General features: G+C 36.8%; 1 protein-coding gene and 1 long non-coding RNA gene across 2 annotated transcripts in view; one reads left to right on the top strand and one right to left on the bottom strand.

The window, feature by feature from the left end:
* Dkk2 (dickkopf Wnt signaling pathway inhibitor 2) overlaps positions 1 to 4,470 on the bottom strand; it is a 97,937-nt gene extending 93,467 nt beyond the window's left edge. The window contains exon 1 of the mRNA XM_005340713.5: positions 3,508 to 4,470. Coding sequence (XP_005340770.2) covers positions 3,508 to 3,729 — 222 coding nt within the window. The 5' untranslated portion in view covers positions 3,730 to 4,470. The remainder of the gene's footprint in view (positions 1 to 3,507) is intronic.
* The window catches only part of LOC110597047 (uncharacterized), a 114,660-nt gene extending 103,210 nt beyond the window's left edge, over positions 1 to 11,450 (top strand). The window contains exons 2-4 of the long non-coding RNA XR_013426039.1: positions 5,687 to 5,772; positions 6,757 to 6,822; positions 7,753 to 11,450. This is a non-coding gene — a long non-coding RNA (uncharacterized LOC110597047). The remainder of the gene's footprint in view (positions 1 to 5,686; positions 5,773 to 6,756; positions 6,823 to 7,752) is intronic.
* The last annotated feature ends 16,508 nt before the right edge of the window (positions 11,451 to 27,958 follow it).

Here is a 27,958-nt window from a genome sequence, read left to right as displayed (position 1 = left end):
GATTTTGAACATTTGAAATACTTTCTCTAGGTGTTGAAATATATATATATGTATATACACACACACACACACACACACACACACACACACACACACACACATATATATGCAATAGTCCTGCTATTTAATTTATCCCAAGATATATATACACCTACATACACTACCTTTAAAAACCCATTAGCAGTAGCTGCAAATGAAAAATCAAATTAAAAATTAATGTAAATTATGCAATAAAATATTTTTTGCTAATTCTGTGTCAACCATTTGAATGCTACCACTCTCAATTTTCTATGTCGGTTTCTGTTGTAACTCAAAACTGTGTCTGTAAAAGAAAATCTAAGAATGAGAATTTTAATGCCTTTGGAGAACAATATGTCTTATCTCTGGGCCCTATAAATCTTTCTTAAAATTTAAGGACACATTTTCTAGGAGTAATTTACAATTAATCCACCATGACCATAGAATAAACAGAAACTCTATAAAAAAGAATGTTTCTCTTCATACGAAATCAGTCTAGAGTGAATCAAATGAATTGTGGATACCATTTATTCTCATTTTTACATTTTAGATTAGGGAATTTTAAAATTTCTTCAAAAAAATTCTTCAGCAATGGCAGTAAAATTTTTATTTTAATTTTATATCCTGAAAAATTAAATTAAATATTTGTTAAATTTCCATTTAAGACAAAAATGATGAAAGGCAAATCTTTTAACCTGCCAACTTGAAGTTGCATCCTAAAGTTTCTTATTCCTGTATCTCTGAATGGCATATATTTCAACATCATCAATCATGGACAAAGAGGTTGGGAAAATCAAACTCATTAGGCCTCAGGATGACAGCATATAATTAGATACTTTGATTATTTGACACTTGGCTTCCAATCTTCTCTACCATATTTTGTTGTTATGAAAGATAAAAATTCAGAGCACTTTAATTTCAAGTCAAGAGATTTCCCTATAAATGGAAGTGCCTTCTTCCCTCTTTCAGTGTGTTTATCACTTACATGCTGTTTTTGAAAATAAGAATACTAAGAATTTGGGTGACTACATAACTGGGTGGAATAAAAAAAGATAGCAAGACTAACCAGTATACAAATAATTCCTCTTTCTGCTCCAAAGAGAAAATCTATTTGGTTCTTCACAATAGTATATGTTTTAGACCATCTGCTAGACAAGGTGGGGAGGTGGAGTACACAAAATGTAGTCCATCTATCCTCCTTCTATTGGATCCAACATTTTGTTTTGCTTTACTGTTAACTGCAATATGTTACAATCTTCTCAAAAACATAATGTCAACTTTTAAGGACCTGCTACATAAGTACATATAATGAAACCTATTTCATAGAACTGTCAACTTATGGAGGACATATCAGAAATTCAACTCATTTGTGAAATAAATAAATAAAACTTCCATTTGAGGAGAGCAAGTAGAGTTAGAAATCAGAAGCCCTCTGCTTTAGATTAAACTCTAAGCAACATCATTAAGTAAATCCTTAGAGGAATACCAAAATAATTATACATAGTGTGTAACTATTTACAAGCAGGTATACTACAAAACGTAAAAGAGGATGCGGCATTCTGAGATATGTTCTTCAGTCTACTCTATAAGGCCATGGCTAGTGACAATGCTAACATAACTCATCATTTGATAGAGGAACATCAGGTTTGGGGGTCCAACTGCATGACAGAAACAAAATGAGCTTTATATGAACTCCCGGAATATACATGGAGTAGAATTGAAAGCAACCTCAAAAGATAATCGGGTCCCTATCTCTTTGTAGGAGTATACATACCGCTAGGTTAAACTGATAATGTGGAGTTAGAAGTCAGTAGCGTTAAAAAAAAAAAAAAAGTCCTCTGGTTTAGATTAAGAGTATACATTCTTTCTAACCCTTATTCCATTTCATGATGGACTTCCAAGAGTCCATTAGGTTCATTGCTGTTGAAAGTGTCAGGGTGTTTCCCAGGAAGAGGAAAAGGGTATGAGCGCTGTCATACAAGAGCTAAGGCAGGTGAATGTGTGTTAGGATGCACAAAGGTTTCATAAGTATACGCCAAGGCCAAGGTTTCCTAGTAAGTGCATAAGTACATAGTGCATAGCTTATTTTCTTTAAGTCTCTAAAGGAAATAAGAGAGAAAGGAAGGAAGGAAGGAAGGAAGGTGGAAGGCAGGGAGGGAGGGAAGGAAGGAAGGAAGAGAGAAAGACTGTGATTACAGACCTTGCAATCCTTTGAGAAAATAGCCGAAATGTTTGACATTTTCAAACCTGGGAAACATTCTCAAACTGCAAAACTAGCAAAACTGTCCCCGTGAGAGGGCAGTAGGGGGCCAAGCTACGATTTGAGTTTCCCTGGCTGACCAAACAGCACCAGGCTGGCTGTCATCCTTCACCCTGCCGCCTGGGCTGTAAGCAGAGGCGACGGGGGACTTTCTGCACTCGGAACCACATCTGCAGACGCCTCTGAGGAAGCAAGAAAACAAAGATCTACCGGGCATGGGTCGCCACTGGGGCTGACACGTGCTGTGCGAGGTGCGTGTGCTGTTTGCCAAAACTGGCTTTTGGTTTTGGCCTGCCACAAAAGGAGCAGAAGGCGGAGCTGTTGTGGTGCTCAGTACCCACAGAGCCCCCTCTCCTGGCCGCTGTGCGCCGGCCATAGTTGGTGCCCACAGTGCGCGCTTGTGGCTCTGTAGGTATCTATTTGTGCAACTGTTTGTCAATGTAATTGTCTGTGTGACACAGAGACGCAATCGCCCACAGGATGTTCCCTCTCACAAAAACGTCTCTGGTGTCCTTGTTCTATCGCCGGCGCCTAGGACGCTGTCATTGCACCTCATCATTTTGCTTCTTCATGGTTGATTTATTTACAATTCTACGGGAGTGAGAAAAGTGCATCAATGGAGCTGTTTTCTACCAGTGACTACTTCTTTGAAGGAAGAAAGTGGTTGGGAGAGGAGAGCCTGAAAAGAGGTAAATCCCTCTTAAAACTGTAACATGTAATGGGGGCCCAGGATCTGGACTCTGCCCAATCTGAAATTCTGCTCTGCCACTTACACCAGCTGTGCGCCTGGGGCAAATCACTAATCTCTCAGTGACTCAATTACTCCATTGTGGAATAGAAAAGCAACAGAGCCTGTCGTATTGAGTTGTGAACACTGAACTCCTGAACATGTAAAGCGCCTAAAATAGTGCCTAGCAAGTAATAGTTGCTATGAGACAGATAATATCTTCATCAGCTGCATCCTCTTGGAACGCACGAGGTCTTAATAGGTGCCCACATCCCGAAGCAAATGTGAGGCAGAACCGTAACCCTCCCGCTCCATGCAAGCAACAAACATCCAGACACCCGCGCCAGTGCAGACTCAACTTTGGGGACACCCTCCCCTGCGGTGGGCGCGCCACACCTGAAGTCGCGCTCCGATTATTAACAGGCTTAAAGGGAAAGGGAGCGCGCGCAAAAGCGTTGGTCCCTATCTCCCCTGGCTCAAGAGTGTGTTTGCATTTTCCTACCTGCCCCAGGTTTTTGCCCTTCTTACTGCCGCCGAAAGCCAGTCCTTGGTATATGCCCGCAGATCGATTGGCGGCCTGGGCAGGCGTCTCCCCGCCCAGAGAGGACTTGATAGAGTTGAGTTTGGTCCGCGAGCTGCTGAGCTGTGAGCTCTCCACCATCAGCACCGCGGCCAGTAGGAGTAGACAGCGGGACGAATCCTTGCCCCGCATCAACGCGGCCATCTCCCGGCGAGGTGTTCCGGGGAGGCGCAAAGCCCGGAGGGATGCGAATGAAGGGGTAAGAAGAAGTCCAACACCGGACCCGTCACGTGGGGCGCAGAGGGCTCGCAGACACTGTTCCCTCAACCCTTCCTGGTTCGGGGACCAAAAACCCAATGAACTCAGTCTCACGCCTTAAGCCTGGAGCGAGCACCCGCTTCTCCACCAGGGCAGGAAGTTTCTGCAGTAACTGCAAGCAATCAAAGGCCAGGCGCCTTCTCGCCAAGGAGGCGTGACCCAAGGTGCTAGAAGACCCAGCACCGCTGGGGTTGGTCGGTGCTTTGCACCTCAGAGTTCACTGCGAAATCTCCGCGGTTCAGTCCTTCTCTTAACTGATCAGCAGGTCTGCAACAGTTTCTTCGCCTTTGGTCTCGGTTGGGTTTCTCTTCTCTTTTTTCCTATTCTTAATGTCTCAAACTTTGCAGGTTATCAGGCTGTATAACGGGGAATCAGAATCGCCTCCAGACCGGACCCTGGAGATCCGAGAGGAGCTGATGTCCCCCACGCGCGATCTCACAGTCACTCTGAGGCGCTTGCTTCTGGTTCACACAGGGTAACCACCCCTGTGAGCAGCGACACTGCGATGCCCTGGGAGCCCACTTGCGCTCCGGGCGGACTAGTATTCTGGCACTCGTGCGCTCTCTCTCTCTCTCCCTCCCTCTCTCTCTCTCTCTCACTCTCCCTTCCTCTCTCCTTTTCTCTCCTCTCCTCTCCTCTCCCCCCGCCCTCTTTGCTTTTTATAGCTTTCCACAGTGGGCTTTTCCTCCGCCCCCAATTCAAGAGTGACAAAGAGTGAAAACGTTTCTCTCACCCCCGCCCGCTCCCCGCCCTCTTTACACCCTGCTGCTGCAGCTCCTTTCGGGGCTTCCTCTACTTTTTTCTCCCGCTGCTCAACCTCCCATTCCTCTTCCACAGTTGGGGGGCGGGGGGGAATGAGATTTACCCCTAGAAGAACATGAGGCTCCCAATTACTGACCACAGCTCCAAGGAGTAGATGGGGCTTTGGAAACAGGCGGAGGGCAAATGTGTTAAAGGAGAGGGGCAAGCTGTCCCCACGTGTCATGACCGCCACTTTCCTTCCTTAATATACTCCCGCACATCCTCAGTCTCTGACTAGGCGAGGAGCGCTAGAAAAGCAGTATAGAGACTTTAAAGAAGCAAACTTATGGACGTTAATATTGTGTTCTGTGTGCGCTCAAATTTGATTTTAACCTGTCCCTCCCAAAGAGTGCGTAGGGCTGGCGCCATATAGGTGCGCTAGCAGGTGCCGGAGGGATCCAGAGGGAGATTTGGGGATGGGGAAGGAGAGAACCAGAAGGGGAAAGATAACTCTCCTGCTCGAAAGGGTTTGGTCTTTTCAGTTTCCTCCTTATCCATGCCTAACCCCGCCACACTTAGTGTATCTGTGTATCTGAGGGACTGAGATGTCAAGAGATTGGACCTCGAAGCTTGAAAGGGCATCTTCACAGTTCATGGCAACTGCCTTCTTTGCAAAGAGGAAATCCCAGGCAGGAATGGACGCGGTGGGGACTCTGGGGTTCTGACTTCCTCTGTTTTCTATCTCCTGCCCCCTGGGAAATTCTAAGGGAAGTCTTTGCGGTCCATCCTTAAGGCTCCCCAGTTGCAGTTCCCTTCTTCCAAGGTGGAAGGTAGTAAACGCAGGCGCCAGGCGCTTGGGGGCGCCAGTGGCAGCGGCGAGACCGGCGGGGGAACGCTTTGAGACTAGCTGTCCTGGAAACTGCTGGTGAGCTTTGATTAGCAATTGTCAAGGTTTCCAAAGTGATGCAGGGGGTTGTTCAAAAGTTGTTGCATTTCTCCTTCGCAGAATGTCCTGGAGCAGAAAAAATCGAGGGATTGAGCCACCACTTGGTGTTAGTGATGGCTAGCAGGGAGGACAGGATTCTAACAACTTTCCCTTTAGAATTTTCAGACCTAACTTTGACAACTGATTCTGGCAAACACCAGCATATTTAGGAACACGAATTTAACAAGTCACTCAGTGAAAAGGTAAGTGACTCCTTTATTTTTCACCAAACACTGCTAAAAACCTAAAGTGAGCTTTTTAGTGTTGATCTGTCCCAGACAGCTCCGATTATACAAGTTTCTCTTCCTGACCTGCCACCAAACCCTGTAATCAATTGTTCATTTACAGCAAGTTGTGAGGTTTTTGTTTTGTTTTGTTTTGTTTTAAGTACACAACTAAACAGGGATTAAAACTTGTTGAAGAAAAATTCAAATGAATGAAGAGAAAGTTTGAAGATACTTTGTCTATTTCTGTCATTTCCCTCTTTCTTTACCTCCAACCAAAATAATATTCCAGGTACACACAGGACTAACTTCTTGTATATACTGCTAAACAAAAATTAATATCAAGTACAGCATTGACTTAAGAACTTCTCAGTATAAAAAGATTTTCTCAAGACACCTATGTAACACCCTACAAGCTTCCGAAGCCAACTTTTACAAATACAGTTAAAATCAAAGTTTGCATGAAATGTAGTTGCTCAAATATTCTCCCATATGAAACAAAACTACACATATGGAACCAATTGTTAAAACATATACAACTACACCTTAGACTAAAAAAGTGGTAATGACTAATTTTGTTCATGACCCAAATGCTTTCTGTAAAATTATTTGACAGACAGACACAAACACACATAACCCATGTAGACAAGTAGATATGCATACACAAAATCAACTAACTGCAAATAAACCTAATCCTTTAGATTACTGTCATAATCCCATGCATTCCTCCCACCCTTGTGTGTTCCCCTGAGTAGGAAGACACAAGTTTTATATTTTATTTGGAGAAAAATTAAATTTTATGTCATTGGTAATAACAGAGAGAGTAAATATATAAAAACAAGATGTATACAAGTAAAAACAGCATTATCCTGGGCAGAAGGAAACTGCTGCGTGGATATTTGATCTTTGACTGAACATTTCCTCTTCTTTCTGTTTCTCTGTGGGGTCAATCTGGTTCCAAAGAAAAGCCACAACTTCTCGGTGGGTGTTTCAAAAGCCTGGTTTCTTTCTGAATAACCAACTCCAAAGGTAAGTTAAATGCACATTTTGTCATTTTAATCTTGTTTACTACTTCTTACTATTTTTCTTCCTACCATCTCTCTCCCTGAATCAGTACTTCCTACAATGGTCTATTTAGCAGTTGTTCATGCATTCACTTCACATTTTATTAAGCTTGGGGTTCTGAGATGCAGGTGTGGGGTGGAGGCCTTAGTTCTGGCCAGACATAAGCTCCTGGTCAAGGCCTTAACTCACTGATATTTGCCTCTAGGATCTCTCAGAACTTGTTGTTCAGATCCTTCCTCTATTCTCATCCAATACTGAATTTTGACACTGAGTTCAATCTTTTCTTGATAATTGCAACTTTCCAAGTAGCTCAAATTCTTGAGACTATGGAAATGAAAAGATTAAAGATGTTCCCAGAAGCATATTTCAGAATTTATATGTATATTTTGATAGTGTACATAGAAACAATGCTTCTACTTTGGAGATCAAACCAAAGAAATGACCCATGGATGGTCACTTAGGTCAGTAAGAACAGAAGTGTTATACTGGGGCAAACTTAGGAAGAGAAACTACTATCTGATAAGTTCTATAGGACCCCAAATCAATTTGCACACACAGAATCCTCCATGATGTGGATAGATCATATGGATGGATCTTGATAGCAAAGGATCTGGAAAATAAGGTTATGTGAGTTCCCCCTATCTGTAGCAAACCAAAACTGCCTGGTCTCATAGTCTAGTAGTATTCACATTGTGGATCTTATCTCATAGGAGTTCTGTGTTTCTCCTCCTGCCTAAAGAGAACCAGTAGCCTGTGTTGCTTTTAATTGCATTTTTTTTATTTTAATAGAGGCACACTATTACTGTTACCTTATAAATCTTTTGTGTTTCTTGGTGGAAATAATTTCCATATCAGATATGAAAAATTACATCTCATATTTGCTCCCTGTCTTAGTTCCTGTTAACTGTCTCCTGCCTATCTTATGGACAACAGGACCAGCTGAAGAGAAAAATTCTCATTGCTTATATTTGGGTCACCAAGTGTGCTTGACACAAACATTAAAAAGTGAAATGGTTCATGGGATTTCATAGTAAATTAATCAGAAACATAATAATTGCTCAGTAAATTATTTTTGAACCTTGAAAAATTAGTCATTTTCCCATTACTTTACCTGAAACCCAAATGAAAGAAACTTATTGGAAAAGATCTTTCATCTATAGCCTGAATCGAATTAACAAAAATGTAAAATATATAAACTGAAACAGACGTTGATGAACTTTTCATGATTCTTGTGCATGTAAGTGACTGCATTCAACACCAAAACCTTCCTTTAATGAGACATGATTTCTATGGGTTCTATGTATTGTATCTCTTTCTCTGTGACCCATTTATTTTCCCTGTTGAGTTCTGGCAGGTTCACCTTTGGAAATAATACTCAAGTACCGAATAACACTTGGACATGAAAAGGAAGTATGTTTATTTCTTAAGTTTCAGTTACAAGATGAGATCTCCTGGAATTTTTTAGAATTCACACAAAAATGCTGAAAGCCATAGTCTTTAATAAGACCTTAGAGGCAAGGGATACAGCAACATTAACTTTTTTTTAAATGTTCTTTTTAAATTTTAAGTTTTAAATGCCTATTTTTGTTACTGTTGTTATTTGGGGAGGGGGATCATGTTGGTTGATTAGTTGGTTTTAATCAATGATTAACTGCTCAGATTTGGAAACCACAGTGAGTTGAGTATGATACTCTAAACCCTCAACCTGCCAACAACAGGATGGATTGATTGATTTTTACCCTGTTGTTGTTATTACAAATATTTTCAAAACAAACATTACTCAAAAGGGGAAACTATTCAAAATTTGGCAATTTAATTCAGTCAGAAATGATTGGGCTCATTTGAAGTGAGGAATATCTAAAAATATTTAAAAATAGGAAGACTTAGGGTAGCTAATCCAATCATGGTACAATGATTGTTATTGACCGGCTATCTGAATCCATGACTAATGAATATGGAAAAAACTATACTCACACCACAAATAAAATAAATTGTTGTACAGATGGAAAAACTATTTTAAAAAAATAAGAAAATAGAGTCTCAAATGGTGACTGAAAAATCTGTGTGAAAGCATAACTGGGCTTGGTAACAGAAAATATAAAATGTGTTTAATTTATCTTTGGAAGATTATTTATAATGGATTTTACTTTTTGATACTGTAGCAATAGGAGTTATAATACCTAAACTCAAAACAGTGTGGGATGTGAAAAAATCAAGATATGAAACTTCATTCAACCTAAGGAATTTTATAAGTAGCTGGTTTGTAATACATAGCAATAATAAAAATAATGGCAATAACCAAATATCTTGAATGTTTACTATTATACTGCCAGGATTGTTAAATAGTTTACCTGTGTTATTTCTTATTTGTAACCTATATCTCATACCTTTAAAATGATACATACACAATCCAATGTTAAAATACTACTGAGCAAAGAGTAGCTTGCAACATGGTAAGTCCTCATTTATGGCAAAAGAAACCTGGTATGGACACGTGTAAAACGCACAGGAGGGAAGGGAGCCATCAGAAGATACTGAGGTGTCTTTGATCCTCACCCCAGGAACCAAAGCTGGTTCTTCTGAAGAAACTAAGAAAAGTGACTTGGTAATGGGCTGCAAATAAATAAAATAATATGATAAATAAATACATGTATTGAGTGTGGTGACCTCAGAGAACTAAATGATCACTTAGCAAAGAATCTAAGGAGGTCATTTGCTCTAAGAATGCTCTGTTCAATTTCTACAGCTTCCATGACAAAGTACTACCACCACTGACTTAGTGGTTTAAACAACAGAATTTTATTTTCCCACCATGACACAGGTTAGCAGTCCACAATAAGATTAGCAGCTTTCCTCTGTGGACTCTCTCCTTGGTTTAGGTTGCTGCCTCCTCACTGCATTCTCACATGGTCGTCCCTCAGTCTGGGTCTAAATTTCTTCTTCTTATAAGGACACCAGTCACAATGGATTTTGCTAGGTTTAATGGTGCACACTTGTGGTCCCAGGGCTTGGGAGGCTGAGGTGATGGGATCTCTTAAGTTCAGGAGTTGGAGACCAGCCTGGGCAGCATACTGAGAGCCCATCTGGTAGTGAAGGGAACTTCATTTTAACTTAATTACTTCTTATACTTAATTACTTCTTATACTTAATTACTTCTTATACTGCAGTACTGGGAGTTAGTGCTTCACATATAAGTTTGAGAGGTGGGAGATGCAATTTAGCCTCTACTAGATGGATTTATAGACAGAGTACATATTAAAACATTTGGGGGGGGGAAGGAACATTTCCATACAAAAGACACTTCCATACAGCAGTTTGCCAATTTCTAAACTTAACAAGGGAACTATGTTATATATCTACCTAAATTAATTATTTAAACTTTTCCTATTACCATTTAGCTTCTGGGTGAATGTTAATGATATTAACTGTCTCACCGCTGCGTGGGCCCTCTCTTATCCAGCAAGGAGGTCCACAGAACAGGGTAGAGGAGAGTGTGGCTGTGGAGTAGCTAATCAAGACCTCCAGAGACCAAGCCGGAAGCAGTTACCATGTCTACATACTAAGGCAGTAGCTAAGCAGATTATAGGCAGCCACCAATACAATTTCTTGCCAGCTGTCCTTGCAGCGACCAGTCGAGGAGTGGGCCCTGGAGCAAATGCAGGGACTATAACATGTGGCCTCATGCCCAGGGCTGTGCCTATGAGTAAGTGGTTTGCAGCTCACCGGCCTAGCAGGAGGCGGCTGGTTTACCGCTCAGGTGCCCTTCACAAATGCGACATATGCAGTACTCCATGCACTTATCCCCACATACCTTCCCTCTGTATGGGACTTATGGCTAAATTTGAACTCAGCTAATAGAGTCTGAATGTGGCTGTCAGAATTCCACTGGGGCCCTGAAAAAGAACAAATAATAAGTGCTATTTGCCAACGAGATAAGGTCATTTCTACATTGTTAAAAAAGTACCTAGTTAATGAAAGATGGAAACAATAAACCACAAGAGTCCATGATACAAAAATAAAATTACTGTAGATCAAAGGAAAAAGAAGCAGCAACCAAAAATGGAGTGATGGAGCAATCAGCAAGTTGTTCTGTTACTAACTTAATTTGTCCATTTATTTAATTTGATTTGTTCAATTTACTCAGTAAATTAATAGTTACTTGGAATCATAGTACCTTTAATTAATTCAAGACAGTGCTAAATGTATGAAAGCAGTGGGAATATCTAATTTCACTGAAACTGCTCATGAAATCATTTTTTAATATATGTACTCTTGACCACTTAGTCTTTAAATTATCAAGAAATCTGTGTTGGAATAAGATCAAATTTCATTTTTTTTTATTGTTGTTCATCCTGAAATCCATAAAATGCCTTTTGGTTATTAGTGTTGAGAATATATGTGCAGGTTTGTATATGTCATAAATCAAAAATCTTCTAGAAAATTACCACTGTTTACATGTTACAGCTAAAATTGTGTTAGCCTTGTTAATAAGAAACTGATATTGTTAAATCTGGTCAATTTGCATTTCATATTTCAAACTGTATAAATAATGATCTTAGCATATAATAAAATTACTCGGTTTGATAACTACATTTTGTTTCATAATCTTGGATATATTTTTTTCACTCCTCAAGTGCTAGGTAGAATTGGACCAGGGATATATAAAGTGGGAACCTTTCTAGAATCAAAGGGTGAAATGCAGTTAGGATCTTCTAAGTACTAGTTTGAAAATCACTGAATTTCCTAATTTTCCTCTTACATGTCAACATAATTTAGGAGGTTATTCATTTAAGAAGGCCACAGAAGGAAGGTCCAAACAAAAGTTATATTTGTTACACTCCAACACTCTTTATTCTCTTAAGCCAAGTATAAACACAGCTTAAGACTGCTAATTTTAATTTATACAGTATCTGTCACTTACTTATAAATAGGGCATGGTCATCTGATTTTCTGCTTCAGTGGCCATTTACTGCTAGAATGCCTCTAAGGAACCCAGTCTCAGTAATGCCTCTAAATCCATATATGTGGGAAATGGTAATTGTGACCCATCATGGTATTATTCTTTGACAAGAGTTCCTGTTAAATATTAGTAATGGGTTTAAAAATAATCAGTAATCTAATATAGTTATTAGTAGTCTATAATACTGGAATAGGTCCAAGTATCTAAGAATAGTAATGCATACTTGCTTTGGTAAGAAAGATGAAGAGCTGGACTTGGAGATGATTACAAAGTAATTTTTCTGGAGAACAATGTTTAAAGGTCATTTCTGTACCAGAGTTATCGGAGAACCAGTGAATAAATTCACCTATTCCTCCCATGAAAAGGCTGCAATAATCCTCAAATAAAAGATTCCAAATATATTCTTTATCTTTCTTTCATTTAGTTCATAAGTTTTTCCTGTATCCAACTATAGATCAGGAGTCAACTTCTGTTGTCAGACCTATGCAGGCATTGTAAAAACTCTTCCAAACTATCCAAAAGCCAAGGCAGGTATATGATGTTGCAAATAGTTCAACGAATGTGCAGAATGCTCTGGAAATTAACACCTACTTAATCTCACTTACTACTACCTGAGTGTCTGACTTCTTCTAGCTACCTGGAAATAATGCAACAAAATCCAAGGACCTTCAGTATTTCTACCCATTAGAACTATCTACCACCCTAAAGTGTTTGCATCTTTTTGTTCTAGTTCTTTCAAAATCTACTTCAGTGAGCTGTTTCTATCCAGACTCACTTCATCCTGACTTTACCTCTTTATGAAGAACCATCAATTAAAGCAGCCCAACCCTGAGTAAGCAAGCAGGCAGGAGGAGCTGCTGGTTTTAAAAATATTGTATCAATAAAAATCTGAAGGTAGAAGCTGGAAACTCATGATGGTGTAGTTTTTCTAATTCCTATGGTGCCACATAAATTCAGAATAAAAGACCTGAAGACAACAAAACCAAAAAAAACAACACAGAAAGACATCCTGATAAGACTGGGTAAGAAGATGAAGGAACGAAATCACTCACCTTGAGACCTACTTAATGTCCATTTCTGTGAAAGAAGGAGTTTGAAGGAAAGTCATGGGACTCTTAAGAAGAGATTCCTCAGCTCCCTAACAAGTCCACAGTGGAAATCATACTACTAAGAGGGGAAGAGTAGAATGAGGAAGGAAATGTTTCCTGTGGGCCCTAAATCAAGGAGCAAAGCCCCTCAGTGTGGAGAGATTGTTGGGAATAGAATCCAAATGAGCAGATGAGGGACAACAGGGGAAAAGAGAAACAATCTCTGCATAAAATTGAGCAGGGGGAGGAAGCAGAGCTCAAAAATAAAAGACCTTGTTAAAAACCAATTCATAAGAACAATAGAAGAGGAAATGCCAAAAGACATAGAGCTAGAAAAGTAGTTCTGTCCCAACCCTCTTTGCCTTTTATGACAAAGAGCAAAGAAAACTTATTTGACTTAAAAGTAGGCAATCAGAGAGGACTGTGGCCCAATCCTGTATAAATTTAATATGAGCAAAAGCAGAATAAGGACTAGAATGGCATCACTAGAGGCAAGACAGACGAAATGCCCAGAAAACACTCCAAACCAGCAACTTAATGTTTCAAAATACTCTAAAAAATTAAGAAAAATATTAGAGCTATGAACAAGCATCATAAATCAAACTTAGAAAAGTTCTAATGGTATGTTTCTAAAAAACAAAGATTTGAAAGGGGATGTCACACAAAAAGCTTTTACAAAAAAATGAAGATTAAACTGGAAAAAACAAAAAAGCAACAAAGAATGCTTTCCGAGAACTATAAGATGCAAACAGATAAAGTTAGAAAAGTTGTAAATAAATAAGGAAAAGAAAGAGATTTTTTTAAGCTTAAGAAAAATAATAAGTATGAAAGAAAAGGAAGATACAACACAGTTATAATAGCTTTGCCCAAATAAGATACCCAAGCAATAGAACAAAACAAACTAAAAACAAGAATTTAAAAGTTTTTCCTAAAATGACAAAAACAGAAAGAGTTGAAATTACATATTATAAACTTTCACATGTTAAAATAAATCCAATGTCATAACATACTGTAGTTAAAATATTAAAGTAATAAAGAAAATCCTCTGGGTATGGGGGAGAAAGATTCAACCACCTACAAGTGATATTTCAATATCTATTTTTTTATCAGAAGACAAGTAACATTTAATATATTCAAAGAAAGGAAGTGCAAACAAAGGGGTTTGAATTCAGCTAAACTGATCTTCATGTACAAGTTTCCAAATAAGATGGTTTTTGAATGTATGACAAAGAATACTACCACATAAGCCCTTCATTAGAAATTTACCAGAAAACATGATTAAGACAATCACAGTGACTGGAGAAACATTGAAATAAGGATTGGTATTTAATATGCAATTACCTGTAGGACAAAGACTACATGATGGTCTTCAGAGAGAAACATGGTATTACATAATGACTATATGAAATAATAAATTGTGTGAGAAAGAAGAGAGTAAAGAGACCAGTTTTCTTGTGAATATTGATGTGATGCAATCATAAGGAAAATAGTAATAAAGTAAATCCAATAGCCCTCTTAAATAGTACACCATGACTAAAGAGATTTATTTAGAAATGTAAATTTAGGAAATCCATAAGTGTGTGTCACTAGTATAATAGAAGAAGAAAAGTTACATGAACATTTCCATAGGTGCTGAGAAAGTGTTCAGAAACATTCAACGATACCACTCATATTAAAAATTACTCAATAAATTGAGGATTTATGGATTTGTGTGCATGGATATATGCCTCATTATAAAAGTTACAATAGTTACTTAATAAAGATTCACTTGATGTTTAAATGAGAAAGTTAGAAGTAAGTCAAGGAGGCCCGCCATCTCCACTGATGTGAGAACTTCTAATGTTAGAGTTATCATTGAATTAAGCTAGAAAACTTAATTATGGCCATAAGAATTAGTAAGTATAAATAAAATTACTTTTATTTGTAGATGACATACGTACATATCTAGAAAACACCAAAAACAAACTTACTAAAGAAATAGTTTTGAATACTAAATATTTAATATTAATAGTCCTTTCATAAAAGAAAAAAAAACATTTAGAAGTTACAATAGAAGACTTCTTGTCAATCGCCAAATACTAATAACACAATAAAGATAACCTGAAGCATAAAAAAATTAACACAAAAATAACTGTACTACTTATGAATGATGAAAACTATAAAAATAAACAAATAGAAAGTTGTGTTCTTGGAGTATAAGAGTTAACATCACAAAGATGTCATTATTCCTGAGTTAATGTTTCAGTTGGATACAGTTTCACAAAATGTAACAGGTTTCTTTTTCCTGAAGTTCCTGGGAAATTTTATTTACAAAATGTATTATATTGCATCAAAAATCTTTTGGGAGAGTAACAACGTACAATCAAGGAAATTCTAAATGAGAAGAATACAATTTGGAAGGATAGAGGCATACCTACCAGAAATTCAAGCCTCTGAGAAAGAGGTTTATTTTTTATTGGCCCATAAACACACACACAGACTGTATCAGCCAGATTCATGTACTATAACAAATACACGACAGTTAATTAAACTGATAAAAGCAAAGGCTTATTTAGTTCACAATTTTTGGACGTTTCAGTCCATGATCTAAGGGCCTTGTTCCTTTGAGCCCTAGGCAGAGTGCTGGATAGCTTTGTTAGGGAGCATGTGGTGGAGCAAAACTGCTTACATCATGAACCAAAAAGCAACAGAGAGGAAGAGGGAGGGCTGGATCCTACAGTTTCCTTCAAGGGATGTCCCCAGTTATATAAAGGCCTCCCACAAGGCCCCACCTTTGACAGGTTTCACCACTTCTCAATACCACCACCCTGGGGACCCATCCTTTAATACATAGAACTTTGGGGATGTTCAACCTCCAATCTATAACACAAACATTATCCAATAGAAAACTCCAAAATAGAGTCAATTGCATATAATCTTTTAATATATGTGATAGAAGCAACTGATAGACATATCTGTGGAGGAAGGATGAGTTTTTAATAAGAAGCATTAATTTATATGAGCAAAGTTACAAATGGATCCATTTCTTCACACTCCAAATAATATATTCTAAAAGCATAAAAATTTAAATATAGCAGAAATGAAACAGTGTAAAAGGTAAAAAGAAAACATAGATGAATTTCTTTATAATGTGAATTCCTTCTTAACAGGGCATTCTTACTTTTGACTTAAGGTCCAGGAGAAGTAAAGGAAAAGATTAGAATATTTGATTTTATAAAAATGACTTTTTCCCCATGGCAAAAATCACCAGAAGTCCAGTTAAAAGGTTAATGACAAACAGAAAAAATATTTTCATTTTATATCAGGTACAAGTGGTGAATATCCCTAATATATAAAGAGATTCTAAAAAGGAAAAAGGAAAAGTCCTACAAAAATAAAAAATAGCCTAGATATATTAGCTGCAAGTCTAGGCAAAAAAAAAAAAATTAGATTTTTAAAAAAACATATTTTAAAATGTCATATAAAATTAATGAAATTTGAAATTATACCAGAGTACCATTTCTTACCTATTGATTGTAAAAATCCAACTGCTTGACAATATCTCTGCAGCAAGTTACAAAAACAAGTGCCCTCACACATGTTGGCAATATACAATGGCATCATTTCACATGGAGGGGAATTTGGTTATCTAGCAATATTGCTCATGCATTTGCTCTTTAAGTCAGTGTAATCACACTTTCAAGAATCTATTCCAGGATATACTAGTAAAAATAAGAAAAGACATAGACACATGGGTATTCACTGTAACATTTTGTAATATCTAAGGACTGTAAACAATACAAATGTTGAAGATGGAAAAAACTCAGGACATATTCATAGTACATAATGGAATACTTTACATCTATAAAAATAAATGAGTAATATCTTTATCTATTACTATTATATGACTTTCAAAACATATCACTAAGTAAAAATAAAAATAAAAACAATGGCACATGCCTGTAATCCCAGCGACTCAGCAGACTGGGGCAGGAGAATCCCAAATTCCAGGTCAGCCTCAGCAATTTAGCAAGACCTTTTCTCGGAAAAAAAAAAAAAATAGGCTGATGATGTAGTTCAGTAGCAAAACATTCCTGGGTTCAATCCTTAATACAAAAAAGAAAAGAAAAGAAAAGATGGGCTGGGGATGTGGCTCAAGTGGTAGCGCACTCGCCTGGCATGCATGTGGCCCGGGTTGGATCCTCAGCACCACATACAAACAATGATGTTGTGTCCACCGAAAACTGAAAAATAAATATTAAAAAAAATTCTCTCTCTCTCTCTCTCTCTCTTTCTCTCTCTCTTTAAAAAAGAAAAGAAAGGAAGGAAGAAAACACACATCTATAAAACAAACATATATGCTATCATGTATCTAGGAAAGAGTATGTTGGACTATATATTAATATAGCTATATATGTCTTTGCTATAAACCACAAAACTCAAAGGTGAACAGAAACAGTTTAAAGGTGTCCATGGATATAAACTAGACTTATTTCTTTAATATGTCTTTGTAGTCATATTAATATTATGTAATTATGAAATAATTTTTCATTATTAAACAATTTTCAATAATCATATTCTAAGAGGTAGGGTTGTGATGAGGGCCACAACCAAGTTAAGATGGTGCCTGGCAGTATGCCAAGCGGAGTGGTTTGTGAAGCAACGCCAGCAAGCCATTAAGATGATGAGGATTCCTTAATTACTGACTGCTGTGTCAAGATGATGTCAATTAAGTTAAGCTGTGTGTAATTAGTTGGATATATGTACCTTTGCAGTCCGGCAGAGAGGCGGCTCCTGCTACCCTGGGTGCCCGCTACTTTGAGTTCTCAGTTCCTGCTGAGTTCACCTGCTTCAACCTTGAAGTTGCTTGTCACCTCTCTGTTATTTTGCCTAGCCGGACTTGGGCAGCCTAGCCAGACTACTGCAGGGTTGCATTGTTCTGTGGCTTCTATGGGATAGTAATTACATTTATGCAGTCGGAGACTGGAATTTGGGGTACTGGAAAAAGAAAGGACAGATGTAAGCTTTAGGAGGCTAAATAAAAACAAACCATGTATACCAGAATTTACATTTTTTATTACTCTAAACTTCCTGCTAAAAATTCCAGGGCTTTTTTGAGAAAAGGCTTACTGCAAGTCTGAGATGAGAAATGTACAAAATTGATCTATCATCTTGATAAGATTGAGAGCAAGGAAATTATAACAGACAACTGAAATCATGTCAAGGATCTAGGAGCCAACATAGAGTCTACACTGAGAAATTAAGCAGTAATTGGGTGATAATTGCAATGTATTAAAACTGATAAAATGTAGTTGGACCATCATTCATCATAATATTTAAAGATCATCCATCACCTCTGGAGGATACAAAGTAACCAGATAATTATTTTTAAGACTGATAAAGGGTGAAAAGTAAGCATCTATCCTCTCTTTTTGAAAAGTAAGTATCTATTTATCTCTTCTATTTTCACGATTCCTCAGAATAACCAAATAAATTGTTGAGAAGTTTTCCTTCTCTAGGAAATTATTTGCTCAAATTTCAAGTATTTACATACATGAAAATAAATGATAGACTATTATCACATTGAAATCCCTAAGGATTAGTGGAATCTAGGTCATCATCACATCACCAGTGTTTGATAATGCTACCGAAACTATGAAAGCCAACTGTTATGTGTTGCTTCATTCAAGTAGGTCACATAACCACCTTTCATAAGTCTTGTCATAGAATTTAACTTAAATCTCATCAATCCTCCAGATTGAAGTACCCAGTTTCAGATATACAGGTGAATTTGATTGATGTGTTTCACTATGGGGATGGAACCAGTCAAATCCTATAGTGAGAAACTATATAGCAAATGACCCAGTTTTTATGAACAGCAACAGCAATAACAATAACAAACCACAAGGAAAAAGGAGGTTCAGAGGAGGAAACTTGTAAATTCAAAGACAGGAGATGTATTAAATGATTGTAATGCATGGATCTTAAATAAATGGGTTCAGTTCAGGGGAGGGATAAGTGAATTAGAGCATAGGTCAACTGGGTAGGTCATGAGTTGGTAACTGTTGAAGCTGGGTCCTGTGAACATTTCCAGTTCATCACTAGTTAGGTATTTTAATTGGTTCAGACCACAAGGCATTACTCTATATAGAGGAGAATGGATAATGATAATATGGGCCCAAAAGCTAGAGACCATCTTTGAGAGGTAGGTTTTATCCCTAAATTGAGTCTTTAAAAGAGGAGGTTTACTAATAAGAAGATATTTAACTGAATTGAATGCCCAAGAAGTGCATATCCCCATCTCTATCCCAGAGAAACTATTTCTTTGAGAACTGCCCGTCATCTGTTTCTTGTGACTGCAGGGCAAGGATTTGGTTGTTCATTTTCATACAATGCCATCTGTCTTCCTGAGCATAGTAGATGAATTTGGGGTCCCACTTGATCCAATCCAGCAAGGCCCATGATTTCTTGCATTCCTTGTGAAACAAAGTGTGTCTTGGGAGTTCTTGATAGAAGAAGATACAAACTCAGAATGTAAGAGCAATATTTTCTGTCTTGTGAACTGAGAGAAAAAATTTGTCTTTGATTAGACAGTATGCAAATGAGCAGAAAGAGATGGAGATGAATGATGGAGAGAAGGAACTTAAGGTGAGGCAGACAGATATATTATACATGGATAGGCAGTATGTTAGTAAAAAAATATAGAGATAGAGCAATATGGATAAATAAAATCACTTGCAACTCTTTCCCAGTTAACTATACAGTTATGTAAGAATAAAAAACCAAAACATAGTCTGTGTTGGGATACATGGGCACAAGCATTCAACATTTGAGTGAAAGTCAGACTCCTGAGATTGACTCACCATGGGAAGGGAGGCTGGGTTGAGGGAAATGGGGTTGGCAAAGGGAAACTTTTAGTTTTTTATTGTATACATTTTAATATTATTTAATTTTTGCAGCTCATTTTCTCTTTCTGTTTTATTCATATGTATGTTAAGATATACTTTTATTTAAGTATTATTTAAGTAGATAAGAGCATAACTTAAAAATACCCAGAAACACTGAGTAATATAACTCAAGGCCTATTGGGGGGAAAAGCTTGACTTTAAAACCAGTTAGTAAAATAATTTTTATAAAAACTGAAAGTCCATCAATCAAAAAAATTCTATCAATTCTCAATTTACTTCTATGAGAAACAAATAATGGCATATGATCCATTTTGGAATGCAGTATTTTATTTTCAGCCACACACTTGTTTTCTTGTGTTTCACCTAGGTGAACATGAAATAAATTGCTGTCCCCTAGGCATTCACATTTCCTGAGAGAAAGAAGCAATAATTGAGTCACTTGGTGTAGGAGAAAGCCGACGAATAAATTATCAGGAGAGAAAATCCAAACTATATCACAGTAAACAAAAAGAAAAAAAAACTTTGATTTTTCTGTTTTCATAATATTTTTTTCAAAACACTTTGTCTCTATCCAGACTTTGATAGTGACAAATTTTATGAAATAAAGTATACATAGAATCTTAAGTACAAATTGAAAAGCACACATAGTACGCTGATCTTAGATAAACTTCAGCATCTAGTAAGTTATGTCACAATGATGAAATTAAACCTCTTCCCTTATTAAAAATTCTGATTAATAATGGGGTCCCCATTGCCCAGAATTTCAATGGTAAATCCCCAAATGAACTCCAGCCTGGGACTACTTCCAACACATTCCACTTCAGTAAAAGTCGCACATTTTCCTTCTTGGACACTAGAGGGAGATTGTTTGCAGGTATCTACTCTCTTAGACGTAATTTGTAACAAGGCTATGCCCTCATTATTGCCCAGTGTTGTGGCTGCCCAGTGACATACAGCACATCTGCATCCTTGTATCCTAAAGAAAATAGACTTTCTCAAGCATTGCTCTAACATGCAAGAAAGCAACATCAATTTAGGAAATGGTTTACATCTACTTATAAGATGAGGTTCAAAATCAAGGAGGTTTAAAATGGCTAAAAATATCTAACCAAAGAAGATCATAGCTCAAATTTTGTTGATCTAGTTGTATTTTATAAGCAAAACACACTTTTAAAAATGTAGTAGCTAAACTTTTAGAACCTCAGAGGACATGATGATCATCTTCTCATAAAGGATTTTGGTATAAAATGTGTAATGATATCCATTCTGTTCTTTTCTCCCCCACTCTCTTTGTTCGTTCCATCCAAACATCCCAACCCCCTTTCCATTTCTTAACCCTCCTGATACATCCTTACCTGGCACCTTGGCATTGGCTTTCCATGTGGCTCTGCCTTCCGTGTGGCTCACCCCCTTGCCAGTTTCAAGTCTTTGCCCAAATGTCATCTTTCCAATCAAATCTACTTTATTTTATATTGCACCATTATTCCTATAACGTACTCTATCCTTTTTCCCATGTCATTTGAAAGTTTATATTTTTCTATGTATTTTAATGGTTTATTACATTGATTATGATATATGTTCCCTACTATAAGCTCAGGGAGAGTGAAGTTTTTAGTTTATTTTTATGTATCAATCTATCTTAACAGCCAGATCAGTGCCAAGCATGGAGAAGGCATCATTAAGACTTAATTAAATCCTCTTCAATCTTAAGCAATAAATCATCACTGCTTTGTGCTTTTATTTCATAATATTTTTATGATCTCAACATCTGCTATTTTAAAATAAGTTTTTTATAAGAAAAATGTATAAAGATAATAACATTGTCTTTCTCTGATGTGGAGTCCTGATCCTACAAACACTTATGGAAGCCACTATATCTTGTCTTTGACTTCTTGTGGTTTGGCACTTGAAATACTTTTATTTTTCTCAACTCTTATGAATAAGAAATCTTTTTTTAAAAATTTGTTTCTTGTCTCTTATATCCAACATAATTTATCTGTGTTTTTATTGAAATTGAAGAATCGTACAAGATGTCTTTTTTATCGCAATAATTTTATTTTATTCATTTATTTTTATGTGGTGCTGAGGATCGAACCCAGGGTCTCAGAAAGCAAGCATTCCACCCCTAAGCCACAACCCCAGCTTCACAAGATGTCTTAATGCAGGAATAATTATAGGAAAATTGTAGAGTTAAATCAAGTAATATTTGATACTGTAACAATAAAAATTATCTAGTATTCTGCATTCCTTAGTCACTTCCCTTCAGAAAACTGTTTATTACTAGCTGTTTTAGTCAGCATTTTCACTACTGTGACTAAAAGACCCAACAAGAATAATTGTAGAGGAGGAAAAGTTTACTTGGGGGCTCACCATTACAGAAGTCTCAGTCCTTGGACAGCTGCCTTCAATCCTCAGGGTTCAAGGTGAGGCTGAACATCATTGCAGAAGAGTGTAGCAGAGACAAGCACTTCATATGATGATCAGAGAGCAGAGAGACTAAGCTCAGCTCACCAAACATATACCCCAAAGGCACACCCACAATGACCCACCTCTTCTAGCCACCCCCCTAACCACCTTCAGTTACCACTCAGGTAATCCCTATAGGGGATTAATTCACTGAATTCAGACTCTCACAACCCAATCATTTCTTCTCTGAACCTTCTTGCATTGTCTCACATTTTAGTTTTTTGGGGACATCTCACTCCAAAGCATAACACTAGTGATCAATTGATCTCTGCTAGGGCATAAGCTCAGTGGCTTACAGCATGACTTCCCAAAGAATACATTTGTGTTTAAATAAAACTGGAAAACTGCAAGACCCCTAAGACCAAAAAAAGTGCATCTCTGTGTCAGGTAATAGGAGGAAACATTTGATAAAAGAAAGAAATCTGCAGGTTTTCTTTAAATCATATCACAGGAAAAGTCTCAGCTCATAAGACTGGATAAATGATGTTTGAATAGCTGGATCACCTTTGAAAGATAAAGCTCTATCAGCAAATAAGAATGAGTAGGCCAATAGTCACTGCCGAAACAATAAAAAAAAAAAAAAAAACTGAGTTGGGCAAGGTGGCTCATGCCCAGCAGCTCAGGAGGCTGAGGCAGGAGGATCACCAGTTCAAAGTCAGCCTCAGCAAATTTGGAGGAACTAAGCAACTCAGTAAGGCCCTTTCTCTAAATAAAATACAAAAAAAGTGCTGGGGCTAGGGATCAATGATTAAATACCCCTGGGTTCTGGGTTCAATCCGTGATATCAAAAAAAAAAAATCAAAACAAACAAACTGACTAAAAAAAGCTGTGAGAGCTGAGACGGACACAGAAGACTGAAATGGATGACATTTTGGGTGGACAAAGGGGCTGTCTCTGCATAAGCCTCCCAGCCAACCTCCATTGCCCTGTTCTTACCTCCCATATCTCTGACAGCACACACAGGATCCGGACCTAGCAACATGAGCATTCTATCCCTGTCTACAAAAGTGGTTCTTAGCAGCAGAGTGGAGCATTTGCTGGAAACTTTGGGAATAAGGAGGTCTCCTTTTGTCAAAATATCTTAATTGGTAAGATATAAGGTAGGAGAGAGGCAAAGTTAAGAGATTATGAAAGGCAATACATTTCTCATCCTGCCCCCTCCCCTTTTTCTTCTCGCTTAAACCATTTCAAGTTTTCCTTCCAATCAAGAGTTCAAGTATATAAAGAAACACTGAATTTGGAACAAATAAAAATACAGAAAAATTCCAAACAAGGAACAAATAAGGCAAATTAATCCAGAAGTTCTTGAGCAAATAAGTATATTTCCTTTAAGTTCAAGTTTACCACATACATGCATTCAGGTTTGATTGGGAAAAAAGATGTTGGAGAATTAATTAGTGAGCATTTGACATGATCTGGTCGTGTGATGGATATCATGTGAAGACAATTGCTTAGGGTTTCTCAATTGGAAGTCCATATCAAGATTGAGAAGTTCTTTATAAAATTGAAGTGTTTTTTTTTATTATTATTATTCATACACTTTGGTTCTGGTGATTTTATATGAAATGAAACTGTAAGAAAAAAATATATATATGTACTATAATTCCACTTTGGGGATTATTAGGTTCAATTAATAAAAATTTACTCAATCTTGCATAAAATAATTCAAGAGAGTAGTGGGGAAAAAAATCTGACAGTAAGAGCACAAAAGGAAGCTCCCAAGCATCGGCAGATGAAACAAAGCACAGCTAGTCTCACAGATTCAAGACCTGGGAGCTAAGCGCCAGACCAGCCCTCTGCTTTTCATAGGACTGTGCATCCCTCTGTTCTTGTCTCCTTTCTGCTTCTGTTTCATCTTGCTGCTTCTTTCTGAAAACAACCTTTCTTTGCTGCTTGTAGGGTTCTTCTCAACACTGATCTTCAACAGAATTTGACTTTTTAAAGAGCTTGCTTCAGTCGCATCACTTTCTGATTTCAGGAGCCAGTGTTTCTCAGCTTAATGATTCAGTTCAATCATTCTAAAGTCCAGATTCCTGGCTGAGAGAAACTATTTAGGTTACTTTAGAATCAGGTTAGCCTGGTACAGAGACTGCCTAGGGCTACCACCCCCCTATAGCTTCCAGTGAGAAGGGTTGTTAGCAGGGAGACGATGATGTTGTTTGCTTTTGGATCCAGAGAGTAATGTAAAAACTATTCTGTTTACCACAGGAATACTTACACATTCTTTCTCACTGGGATACAAGATAAAAATATAAAAGATAGAATTAAGAAACAAATCATAATTTTTGTCATTAATTCAACCTTTAGTGCTGGTGAATGATTGTTTTATTCAGAGGATTTTGGTTTTTATTAAAGACTAAACTAAACTACAAATATCTCAAAAGTTTCAGGAGACATTTGAAAGTATTCTGTGCAAAGTTTAAAATCCACAGTATTACCTCTGTAGCATTCATATTTATGTAGTACATGTATATACTTCAGGGTTAAATAAAGCTTGTAGAAACAAACCAGACATTACATTCACTCTGATAATTGTTTAGAGATGTTGGTTTTACTGGATAGTTCAGAAAGAGGGGGACAAAAAGGGAAATGGAATAACATCAACGACTAACCCATAAGATCAATTGAAAAATTCAAAATTGTTTCTGATGTTACAATGGATATAATTTTTCAAGACATCATAAAATAATTTAAAACATATTTCTATTGCTATAGATAATATTTATCTAAAACAAGGAAACGATAACCATACAAAATTGAATGTGGCTGACTTAACTTTAGGAAATCTTTATGACCTAATATACAAAGCAATTTTGGAGGAAAGTAACTAAAGCAAAAAAAAAAGAAAATCAAACTTTCTGAGATCTGATATTTTTTTTCTGAAGTATGACATATTGAAATAATCTCTCCTAAAAAGAGTACTGATGAAGCCATTGAGTAAGTGATATTAGTTCAAAAGATGAAAGAGGCAAATGACGTATTAGAGTCAATAAATGAACAAGGTAAAATAGCATATAATGCACCATATAACTCTTTGGAGTTCCTGTACTGCTTGGCATTTCCAATGCATAAGGTGATTATGACAACATTTTATTAAAACCAATTTGTCAATTTGATTTGAAGAAATATATTTTTCTTATATTTAAAGATATTTTAAAATTTAAGAAATAAAGGAACTTCAAACACTTCATCCCTTGAGGTATGCGGTCTGTTTTTTACCTGCTGTTCTTGGTTTGTTAAATCTCAGTGGTACAAAGATCAAAGTTTTCAGAGCCCACACTGTGAGATGGAAATTGACTTACCTCTATAATGTCAGAAAAAATTCAAAAACTCAGAAAGAAATTCTATTGACCCATCTCTCCCTTCTGTGGGGTGAATATTATTAAGATAATCACTATGGGAAGTAATCTTGAATGTATTTTAGTTATAGCACTCCAGTTTCTAAGGAAAGGAACATATTCTTCCTAATGGGAGTCAGGAATCACTTATAGGTCTGAAAGATGTTAGGAGTCATTATTATTTAAATTAATTCATATAGTAAAAAATCACAATAAAATAAGGTTATGTATGTTCAGATATGTGATAAGAGTGTTATCTTTGACAAGGCAACAAGGTTATAGCAGTTTAAATCACTGAGCAATAAATTCAGCTTTTGGAATGCCAAAAAATGCTTCCAAAAAGAGACGATACTTGAACCAAGGTTTTAGGAATGAATATGTACTAAGAAACTGGAGGCAGGTCACTGAGGCCATGGGAATGAACCACAAAGTCATTGAGAGACAAATGTGCATTGTAGGAGTTTAAGAAATAACAAGTAGTCCTGAAAGGATGGAGCATAGAATTTACTGGATACAATGAGAAGAGGCTTCAAAGAGTTAATTCCAGGAAAGTAGGTTTTCAGTCATATGTAAGAGAACTGATGATTTTATTTCAGTTTCTGATATGTCCAGTATGTTCCTCTAAAAGTGCAATCTTCAAAACCTGGACAACTCCAAGAATATCTTCTGTCCTCACACAAATTAATGCATCGTCAAACATGTGAAAAGACTCTGATGTTGAGACTATGTGTTCACACAGCCAGCTGCCCTACAGATGCCAGGCCTTCCCCGGAGAATTGGGTATGTCATCTGCTGGGGTGTCCTCAATGCACCACAACATGTACCATATCATAGGTGCTAAATAAATGTGTATTCAATAATGAAGGAAAGAAAGCTTTTGGAGTAAATTTCTGTATATTTAAAGGAAGACTGGCATTGATAATTAATACAAATGTGTGACCAATGCATAAAGCCCATTATGTAAAAGTTTTATGGTTAACAAGAGAACTGAAATGCATGGATAATTTATGATTTCATGTGTCTTCCTGATGTTTTTGCCGGAAAATAATAATCCCTTGCCCTCAAGTTAAGAAAACTCTACTACTGACTAAGCGTGTGACCCTGGGCATGTAACTTGATCTCTAAAATAGCAACTTATTTTCCTTTAAATTTTATATTATGATTTTTTAAATATTTATTCTTTAGCTTTTAGGTGGACACAATATCTTTATTTTATTTTTAAGTGGTGCTGAAGATCGATCGAACCCAATGCCTCACGCATGCCAGTCAAGCGCGCTACTACTTGAGCCATATCCCCAGCCCCCTATATTATTATGATTTTATAAAATAATGTAAAGGATCATGTCATTTAAGCAGCACAGAATTAATGAGAAATCATTTTTCTTTAAATATAATTTTAAATATTTTAAAACTTAAAATATTTATGTCTTTTAACTTCTTTCTATTCATCAGAAAAAAAATTGTTTCTGTATCATGAAGATAATTTTGGCCCTAACTTTACACAGGAAGTATATTTTTCTGTTGTTATTAATATGTGGACATATCATTAATCATTTTGATGTGAAATATCCATTTATCTACCAATCTGGATTTCTCTCTCTTGTGAGTATAAGAAAAATTTAGTATTAACATTATAGTGAAGTTATATTTGTAAGTTTGAAAAATATGTTAAGTTGAAAATAAAGAAGAGAGATAAATAGAATTCACTTATTAATATTTATGTTCTCACCTAGATTCCCCTCTCCCAAATTGAGGTAGTTGAATAAAAACATAGTATATAATAATCCATAGAACATCATTTTTGTATTTGCTAAACTTATTTATCAGAGAGGCAACAGGGAGAACATAAATCTTTTTAAATATCAGAGTAGTTCCTTGGGGGCAATTAAATCTAGGATATTTATATAACAGCTTAGATAGAAGCCACTATATAGCTGGACAGAATGTGTCATTACAGGGAATGTAAATAACTTATACCTACCCAACAGGAAAACATTAATCAGAAAAGGCTGAACAGGCAGGAAATTTTTCACCAACAGCTTCAAGCTGCATGTGAAGCAGAAGTAATTCATTGCCAAGAGTCTAGAGATTTAAAAACATCACAACAACAACCTTTAAAAGTAGGAAATGTGAACTCACTACAAAGACAGTTTTTCAAAAATATTGCTTAGCCAACCTTGAAATTCATTGATCACTTGTTTGTGAAAATGGGAATGTAGACATGTCCTTAAAATGTTGTGTAAGTAACAAAACTCAATGATGCATTTCAATAAATAATTGATTTGAAGAGCAGATCGGGAGACAAAGGTGTTCACAGCACCATCTTCACCCTCCAGTGGCCTGTGCTCTTGGAGGGGAGAC

This window comes from Ictidomys tridecemlineatus, chromosome 9, assembly GCF_052094955.1.
Source record: "Ictidomys tridecemlineatus isolate mIctTri1 chromosome 9, mIctTri1.hap1, whole genome shotgun sequence".
Classification (NCBI taxonomy): Eukaryota; Metazoa; Chordata; class Mammalia; order Rodentia; family Sciuridae; genus Ictidomys; species Ictidomys tridecemlineatus.
This window is presented reverse-complemented; position numbering and strand designations above follow the sequence as displayed.